The following is a 10,353-nucleotide window of genomic DNA, read 5'->3' as shown; positions in this document are numbered from 1 at the left end:
ATGCAGAAGGCACCCTGGGACAATGCGTGGGGGGTCCTGTGTCAATTCAGACCTGCGATTTGCAGCGTTTCCGGGTCATTCTGGCGGACGGGCAGTCGGCTGTGCCATCGGGTCCCCGTGCTGCTGTAATGGGGACCCAATGGCATGGAAGGCAGCACAATGCCTGCCTTAGGCATCGGCGCTGCCTTCCGGAGAAGAGCCTGTGAGATCCAGCCCCCTGGATCTCACAGGCAGGAAGCTGTATCAGTAATACTCACTGTATTACTCATACAGCCAATGCATTCCAATACAGAAGTATTGGAATGCATTGTAAAGGGGATCAGACCCCCAAAGGTTGAAGTCCCAAAGTGGGACAAAAAATAAAGTGAAAATAAAGTTGAAAAAATAAAGTTTTCCCCCCAAAAAATTTAAAGTTTCAAGTAAAAAAACGAAAAACAAAACTGAATTTCCCCCAAATAAAGTAAAAAGAAATTGGTAAAAAATAGGAGGGAAAAAAATAAAAACTGTGCTAAATTAAAAAAAATTGTCACCTTAGATCACTAAAAGTACAACAAGCAAGCGATTAAAATGCGTATGCCCACCAAAATAGTACCAATCTACCCGTAACCTCATCCCGCAAGCCCCTACCTAAGACAATCGCCCAAAAAAGCTGTTATTGTGTAAAACTTAAGTAAATGAAAAAAAGTATACATATTAGGTATCGCCAAGTCCGTAATAACATGCTCTATAAAAATATCACATGACCTAACCTGAACACTGTAAGAAAAAAAAAAAGTGTAAAAAAAGCCATTTTTTGTCACCTTACATTACAAAAAGTGTGACTAATGACACACTAAAACATTACTTTTTTTGTTTCAAAAATGAAATCATTGTATAAAACTTACATAAATAAAAAAAGTATACATATTAGGTATCACTGCATCCGTAATAACCTGCTTTATAAAAATATCACATGATCTAACCCCTCATGTGAATACCGTAAAAAAATAAAAACGGTGTAAAAAAAGCTATTTTTGGTCACCTTACATCACAAAAAGTGTAATAGCAAGCAATCAAAAGTCATACGCACCCCAAAATAGTGCCAATCAAACCGTCATCTCATCCCGAAAAAAATGAGCCCCTACACAAGACAGTCGCCTAAAAAATAAATAAAACTATGGCTTTCATAATGTGGAGACACTAAAGAATCATTTAAAAAAAAAAAAAATTGGTATTGTCGCGTCCGTGACAACCTGCTCTATAAAAATACCACATGATCTAACCTGTCAGATGAATGTTGTAAATAACAAAAAATAAAAATGGTGCCAAAACAGCTATTTCTTGTTACCTTGCCTCACAAAAAGCATAATATAGAGCAACCAAAAATCATATGTACCCTAAAATAGTACCAACAAAACTGCCACCCTATCCCGTAGTTTCTAAAATGTTTTTTAAGTCCAAAGTGAGGCAGTTTCTTTAGTGATAGGGACCCATCTGCGGAAGCCACCTTGACGCCTGGTAGGTGGGCCCAACGCGTATGTGCGCTAAGAGCTTCCATTATTCATGTATACTCATTTATAGTCAGTATTGTATCACTTTTATCTAGAATGACCCCCATTTCTTAGCTCTATTGTTTATATATATAATGGTGTGCAGCCATTTTTTTTTTTTTTTTATAATTATGTATTATGGAAGTAGAGAAATTGAAACTTGGAAATTTGCCAATTTTTCCAAATTTTGGGTAAATTTGGTATTTTTTCATAAATAAAAGGTGATTTTTTTTGGACTCCATTTTACCAGTGTCATAAAGTACAATATGTGACAAAAAACAATCTCAGAATGGCCTGGATAAGTCAAAGCGTTTTAAAGTTATCACCACAAAGTGACACTGGTCAGATTTGCAAGAAAAATGGCCTGGTCCTTAAGGTGAAAATGAGCCCGGTCCCTAAGGGGTTAAGACATATTGGGAAGAAATCTTTCACATCCTATCTTCTATAGTGGGACTCACAATATGCAACTCAGCACATATGCCATTATTACCGTATTTTCCGCCCCATAAGACATACTTTTCCCCCCAAAAAAATGGGGGGGGGGGAATGCCCCTGCGTCTTATGGGGCGAATGCTGACAGTTTAACATCGCAGTCTGCGATGTACGAGTGAGCGGGGGAGGGACTGGGAGGAGGAGCTGGGGGGCGGCAATTGCGGCGGGGCGGTGCAGTCACTGTACTATAGCCCCGCCGCTCCAGTGTTGCACAAATATAAAATGTCTTATTCAATTAAAAGTGATTACACATGCCCCCCCCCACTCCTAATATTACCGTACATCCTAACAGCTTCTGTAGAATGCCGGCAGGCAGGACTGGCGGGCGGCAGCGTAACTCCCTGATGTCACGTGCCTGCGCCGCCTACTTTATGAATGAAGCAGGCGGCGCAGGCAAGTGACGTCAGTGAGTGACGCGCCGGCGGTCCGGCATTCTACTGAAGCTGTTAGGATGTACGGTACTAATAGGAGGGAGGGGGCTTGTGTAATCACTTTTAATTGAATAAGACATTTTATATTTGTATACTGGAGCGGGGGATCTGTGGATAAAATCCGTGGATGGCACAGTTAAGGAGTGGGGGTCTGTGGATGGCACTGTTATGGGCTGGGGGGTTTGTGGATGGCACATAATACATAACAGTGCCATCTACAGATCCCCCATAACAGTGTCCGTCATCCACAGATCCCCCCATAACAGTGTCCGTCATCCACAGATCCCCCCCGTAACAGTGTCCGTCATCCACAGATCCCCCCGTAACAGTGTCCGTCATCCACAGATCCCCCTGTAACCGTGTCCGTCATCCACAGATCCCCCCATAACAGTGTCCGTAATCCACAGATCCCGCCCATAACAGTGTCCGTCATCCACAGATCCCCCCTATAACAGTGTCCGTCATCCACAGATCTCCCCATAACAGTGTCAGTCATCCACAGATCCCCCCCCATAACAGTGTCCGTCATCCACAGATCCCCCCCATAACAGTGTCCGTCATCCACAGATCCCCCCATAACAGTGTCTGTCATCCACAGATCCCCCATAACAGTGTCCGTCATCCACAGATCCCCCCCATAACAGTGTCCGTCATCCACAGATCCCCCCCATAACAGTGTCCGTCATCCACAGACCCCCATAATAGTGCCATCCACAGACCACCATTAGTTCCAAACCCACCAAAAGCACACCTTTTGGTTAAAACATTTATTTTCTAATTTTCCTCCCCAAAAACCTAGGTGCGTCTTATGGGCCGGTGCATCTTATAGGGCGAAAAATACGGTATACTTAGACTTGGATGAACTTCCACAAAAGAGTAGAATATTATGCTGCAAAATATTAATGATTGCTAAATTAGTGATTACTAGACATTGCAAAGACACAATGGCTCCCCCAATAGAAGAAGTACTATCAACACCACATGGCAATATGAGAGGGCCTTGACTCCCTCTATTATGTTAACCAAAGCTTTACATAATACATGGCACTTATGGTCTAGGAGTGTATATGGCTCAAAAACTACACACCTGATCTAGATGACTCTTACTTGCGTAGGTATATGTCCATGGCACTCACCTACCAAACTGAAACTTCACATTATATTGGCCTGTTGAAAAATGAGTTAGTGTGTTATTGTTTACTTTATTGCACCCTTTGTGCCAGAATGTTTAATATGTATAAAAATTCTTGCTATACATATCTTTTATTGCGACTATGTGACAAGTCTAACAATAGACATGTCTGAATGTGTTACATTTGAAAACCAATAAAGAGTATTGAAACAATTACAATGATACCACATATGTATAGGTTTTATACGTTTAAAAACTGAAATAATAAATTAAAACTTTGAAAAAAATATTATTTTTTTTACATCACCATATTCTGACCACCATAACTGCCAATTAGATACTGTTTTCTGTTACGTCATTTACTAAATAAAAAAATAAAACATTTGAAAAAATATTTTTATATTTTAACAGTACAGCTGTTTTTTTGGACACGGTGCAGGGCCCCAGATGGCGACCAAAATGGTCGCCAATGCGACTTGTCGTCATTTTGCAATTCCAAGACTTCGTAGTTTTGTCGCCATTTGCGCCTAGACCCTCCGCTGTTCTGCCTCTTTAAGAAGAAAGGACTTTCATCCAGCAGACAGACGCCAGTTGCATCGACATGACACGCGCTGCTCTCAGCGAGCACCATGTTCTCCTCAGCAGCACAGGGGAGAAGGAGGCAGTCGCCCCCCCCTGCACCGCTACCACAAATGGACTGATAGCAGGAAGGAGGAGGGGAGGGGCTGTGTCCACTGCGCCACCAATGAATATAATTTATGCCTGAATACAAACGCCGGCTGCGGGTGCCGGACATATCCTATACCCGGCACCTGGTTATGGGATATGGCCGGCACCCGCAGCCTCCATTTGTATTCAGGCATAAACTATATTCACTTAAATTAATGTGTTTTATATTTATTGGCGGTGCAGTGCGCCCCCCCAACCCCAGTATTATAAAGTATAATCATTGGTGGTGCAGTGCGCCCCCCCCCCCCAACCCCAGTATTATAAAGTATAATCACTGGTGGCGCAGTGCACCCCCCCCCCCAGTAATATAACTATTTTAATCAATGGTGGCACAGTGGCCACAGGCGCCCCTCCCATTGGTGGCAGGGTCCCCTCCCCTCCTCCTCCTCATTGGAGGCAGTGGCAGCTTCTGATTGGAGCTCCAGCAGTGTAATCCTGGGGCTCCGATTGGTTACCATGGCAGCCAGGATGCTACTGAAGCCCTGACTGCCATGGTAAGCTCCATGCTGCTGTGTGTACTGTGCACAGGGAGAGTGTGAGATCCTATTCACCCTAATAGAGATCTATCAGGGTGAATAGGACAAGGGATGAAAAAATCCCAGGTTCTAGCCCCTAAGGGGGCTAATAGTTAGTATGTAAAAAAAATAAAAAATAAAAAAAATACTAAACGTTTAAATCACCCCCTTTTCCCAATTTTACATATATAATATATAAACAATAAAATGATAAACATATTACATATCTCCACGCCCGAAAAAATGCGAACTATTAAAATATTTAAAAATATCTCCTATGTGGTGAACGCCCTAACAGAAAGAAAATTAAAACCGTGCAATTTGCTATATTTTTTGTCACATTGTCCCCCAAAAAAATAGGATAGGACTGTTCTATTATGGTCCAGATGCTCCATAAATTGCGGAATGCATGCGTCTTTTTTGGCGTTTTAATTTTTTTGCGTGGTGTTGAATGGTATCGAGTATCGCAATACTTTTTTATGGTATCGAAATCGAATCAAAATTTTGGTATCGTGACAACCCTAGGTAAGACATGTCGTTTTTTTTTTTTTTTTTTTATTATACCGTAATTATATGTATTTTAAATTTGGTGACTAAAAATTGTATTTGGCTCCTAAATTTTTCAGGTTAGGAGCCAATCGCTTTTAGTTTTACAACAGCTGGAGGGCCGCAGGTTGAGCATTCCTGATTTAGAGAGACTATCATGCATTAAACTGAAGGCCTCCTACCTGGGTTGCTAAACTTGAGATTGCAAAACACATTTTGTACATCTTATATATCCAGTGGTGTAACTAGAGTTCTATGGGCTCCAGGGCAAACTTTGGATTGGGGCCACCCACCCCCATTACCCTGCCCCCGCCAATCGCTCTGTATATATTTCATTTGGCCCCCACCCAGACTGTATATATTTCATTTGGCCCCCAGACTGTATATATTTTATTTGGCCCCCACTCATACTGTTTATATTTCATTTTGCCCCCTGTATATAACTGAATGATTGGCTGCCCTTGCCCCCCTCTCACTCTGTATAGATATTATTTTTTGTGGCCCTCTTATTTGGCTGGTGCGGGACCCCCTTTCTAAATTCAGTTCAAAGGGCCACTGCCAGGTGCCCCCAGTATGGCACAGCCCCTGCCTGGCACCCTCTCTGTATAGATTTTATTCCCCTTCCCCCCTAGTATGGTGCACAGTAGCTGTGCAGTGTCCATGAAAAACGGATGACACATGGACGGCAAATAACGGACACAAGGACCAAACCCGGATTCTTTACGGGAATCTTTGCGCATGAATCACTATCTCATCGCAGATCTGGTCACGGACATGTGAATAAGGCCTAATATAAGCATGATGGGAGTAAAAGCCGGACTGAGCCGCACATTCATGGTGCAGTTTGCTGCATGGAAGGACTGGCATTCTTATGTAGGGAAAATAAATGATTAAGTGATGCATCCAACAGAAAGGAATAAACTAGAATAATTCACCCAGCCCTAGCTGTGAGGACCTAAATCCTCCCTGACCTCTGTATAGATCAGGGAAAGTTATCATATCATTTCAGTTTCTATTACCAACGTCACTCAGCAGGGTGTGTGCCCTACAAATAGCAGGGCAGCTGGTGGTTTCCCAGCACTGTCTCCGGGAGGCACTAAACAAGCAGCACACACTTGCCTGGCCGCCTGGTGATATATCAGGAGACGTCATACGCAGAACGGGCAGCAGAGGGCGCTCCAGTGATGTGTGTGGGCTCCGATGGAGGAGCTGCTGACTATGGCAGCGGCGCAGGGAGATGTACAGCTGGTGAGAGAATTCCTGGAGAATGGGGCCAACCCGAACAGCAGCAACTCTCATGGCAGGACAGCCCTCCAGGTAGGAGAAGACGGCACCATACAGAACAGCCCAGCTGTATAGAAATCTATAGTAATCAGAGATTTGGGGAGCATGTCACAAACCATGACAATGGAAGGACAGACAGACAGCCATTATAGATGGAGGCAGGAGGGGGCACAGCACTCCTTCAGTTACCCCAGACCTGTGCCTTCACTCACTTCTTGCCATAGAAAACGCGGAGTTTTTTTATGGAAACGCGTAAATAAACGCACAGGTCTGAGTTACAACATTGATGTGATCCCTTCTGCGTCTGTCTCCGGACTTTGTCCAAGGTCTGGCTGGATTGCCTGCGATAGATATTAGATAGATAGAATCAGACAGACAATAGATAGATATGTAATCGGACATAGGATAGATATAAGATAAATAGGTAGATAGAATAGATGATAGCTACAGAGATAGAAGATAGATATTAGATATATAGAATAGGTAGATAGATAAAGTAGATACATTGATATTAGATAGATACAGAGATAGATTGATGGTAGATAATAAATAGATATGAGTAGGATAAATCGGATGCGAATATTCCTGTATACACAGTATTCTGAAGCTGGCGGACTATTCTATTCTCTGTAATACACTAGATCCGTACACTGTTACTATCGGATTATATATTGATTATATATATTGCATGTATCTCTCTGGTTTATCTCTTAGATCACAGATACTATTATACAAATATTTCAGTGTGGAGAATAAAAATGCTCATAGACCGGCAGTCCTAGAGTTAATGTCTGAGCAGTGATAATGATTGAAGTGTAACTATATATAAAACGGATAATAGAACTTCCCGTCCGGCATACAGTAGGCTTTCAGCACCATGACATAGAGCGGACCGCTGTACATATCCAGAATATAGTATTAGTAGTACCAGCACTAATAGTAAGAATCCTCGGTAAGTAGCTGCTCGTAGTCTAGAAAGCTAGAAAGATCGGGGGTATAATGGGGTATTTCCTAATGCTGGAACATGTAGTGGGGGGAGTATGAGACCACACATTGTACAGTCACTGCAGCTCTGCACCAGCATCAGGGCCAGATTTCATTTCATTCCTTCCTTTTATAGTGGACCCGCAGGTTAATGAGGATAGTGGCGATAATAATAATAATAATAATAATAATAATAATAATAATATGATTTCTATATATTGGACCCAGCAGGTGAAAATAATAAATAATTAATAGTAACAATACGTTTGATTTCATTATATTGGACCCAGCAGGCGATGATGATAATAATAGTAATAATACATATGATTTCATTATAGTGGACCCAGCAAGTTAATGATGATGGTGGTGGTGGTGGTGGTAATAATAATAATAATAGCAGTACTAATAATAAATATAATTAATAGTAACAATACGTTTAATTGTATTGGAACCAGCAGGTGATGATGATAATAATAATAGCAATAATACATATGATTTCATTATAGTGGACCCAGCAAGTTAATGATGATGGTGGTGGTGGTGGTGGTAATAATAATAATAATAGCAGTACTAATAATAAATATAATTAATAGTAACAATACGTTTAATTGTATTGGAACCAGCAGGTGATGATGATAATAATAATAGCAATAATACATATGATTTCATTATAGTGGACCCAGCAAGTTAATGATGGTGGTGATAATAATAATAACAATACTAATAATAAATATAATTAATAGTAATAATACATATGATTTCCTTATATTAGACCCAGCAGGTCATGATGATGATAATAATAATAATAATAATAATAATAATAATAATAATAGTAATGATACATATAATTTCTTTATAGTGGACCCAGCAAGTTAATGATGATGGTGGTGATAATAATAACAATACTAATAACAAATATAATTAATAGTAACAATACATTTTATTTTATTAGACACAGCAGGCGATGATGATGACAATAATAATAGTAATAATACATATGATTTCATTATATTGGACCCAGCAAGTGATAATAATAAAAATAATAATAATAAATAGTAATAATACATATGATTTCATTATGCTGGACCCAGCAAGTGATAATAATAAAAATAATAAATAGTAATAATACATATGATTTCATTATATTGGACCTATCAAGTGATTATAATATTAATAATAGTAATAATACATATCATTTCATTATATTGGACCCAGCAGGTGATGATGATGATAATAATAGTAATAATACACATGATTTCATTATAGTGGACCCAGCAAGTTAATGATGATGGTGGTGATAATAATAATAACAATACTAATAATAAATATAATTAATAGTAATAATACATATGATTTCCTTATATTAGACCCAGCAGGTGATGATGATAATAATAATAATAATAATAGTAATGATACATATAATTTCTTTATAGTGGACCCAGCATGTTAATGATGATGGTGGTGGTAATAATACTAATAATAATACTAATAATAGCAGTACTAATAATAAATATAATTAATAGTAACAATACGTTTAATTGTATTGGAACCAGCAGGTGATAATAATAATAATAATAATAATAATAATAGCAATATTACATATGATTTCATTATAGTGGACCCAGCAAGTTAATGATGATGGTGGTGATAATAACAACAATACTAATAATAAATATAATTAATAGTAACAATACATTTTATTTTATTAGACACAGCAGGCGATGATGATGACAATAATAATAGTAATAATACATATGATTTCATTATATTGGACCCAGCAAGTGATAATAATAAAAATAATAATAAATAGTAATAATACATATGATTTCATTATATTGGACCCAGCAAGTGATGATAATAAAAATAATAATAAATAGTAATAATACATATGATTTCATTATATTGGACCCAGCAAGTGATAATAATAATAATAAATAATAGTAATGATACATATCATTTAATTATATTGGACCCAGCAGGTGATGATGATAATAATAATAGTAATGATACATATAATTTCATTATATTGGACCCAGCAGGTGATGATGATGGGCAGTCCGCAGCTAGCCCAGCTGCTAATTGATCATGGAGCCGACCCTACTATCCCTGACCCCACCACTGGCACCTGTCCTGCTCATGATGCCATCCGTGAAGGCTTTGTGGACACCTTGGTCGTACTGATAAAAGGAGGAGCAAGTATTGATGGCCCACCAGACAACTTTGGTCAGCGACCTATAGACTTAGCTTCCCCATGGGTTTTGGAAAAATTAAAAGCCCTTGGACTGGCTGGAAATTAGCTGCACTTGTCTTTCATATGTGTATTGTATATGGAATATAATACATTAAATGTCATCACCTCTACCTATGTCTTCTGGTTACTGCCTGTTTTATCAAGAGAGTAGTATGGCCAGCAGCAAATTGGGGCAGAAAATGGGAAATTCTGGTTTGTATTTGGACATATTTGGTGGATGGGTGCTGATGCTAATAATATATATAATACACATAATAATAACACTAATAACAGTTGTTATTAATATATTGTCCTAATTATTGATAACTATTAGTATAATTAGTTAGATGGGCCAATGTTGCTGAAAGTAGGATGCATAATGAATGAGTAAGTGTACCAGTAGCTGCCCTGGAAGAAGCTCCAGCACCTCTGAGTGCCAAGGACAGGCCTCCAGGTCTGGCTCTGCCTCTACTGACATTTC

The 10,353-nt window shown here is 39.3% G+C and overlaps 1 protein-coding gene across 2 annotated transcripts; it reads left to right on the top strand.

The window, feature by feature from the left end:
* The first annotated feature begins 6,466 nt into the window (after window positions 1–6,466).
* Window positions 6,467–10,003, top strand: LOC122932528 (cyclin-dependent kinase inhibitor 2A-like). Of its 2 annotated transcripts, none has more exons than XM_044287010.1 (2): window positions 6,467–6,691; window positions 9,682–10,003. In XM_044287010.1, the coding sequence occupies exons 1-2, from the start codon at window positions 6,575–6,577 to the stop codon at window positions 9,937–9,939; spliced, it is 375 nt and encodes a 124-aa protein (XP_044142945.1). In that variant the 5' UTR covers window positions 6,467–6,574; the 3' UTR covers window positions 9,940–10,003. The 2 variants fall into 2 exon arrangements, with proteins under 2 accessions (XP_044142945.1, XP_044142938.1); XM_044287003.1 differs by having other exon boundaries at window positions 9,679–10,003.
* The last annotated feature ends 350 nt before the right edge of the window (window positions 10,004–10,353 follow it).

This window comes from Bufo gargarizans, chromosome 1 (genome assembly GCF_014858855.1).
Source record: "Bufo gargarizans isolate SCDJY-AF-19 chromosome 1, ASM1485885v1, whole genome shotgun sequence".
NCBI lineage: Eukaryota > Metazoa > Chordata > Amphibia > Anura > Bufonidae > Bufo > Bufo gargarizans.
Note: the sequence above shows the minus strand (reverse complement) of the source record. Positions and strands in the feature narration are given on the sequence as shown.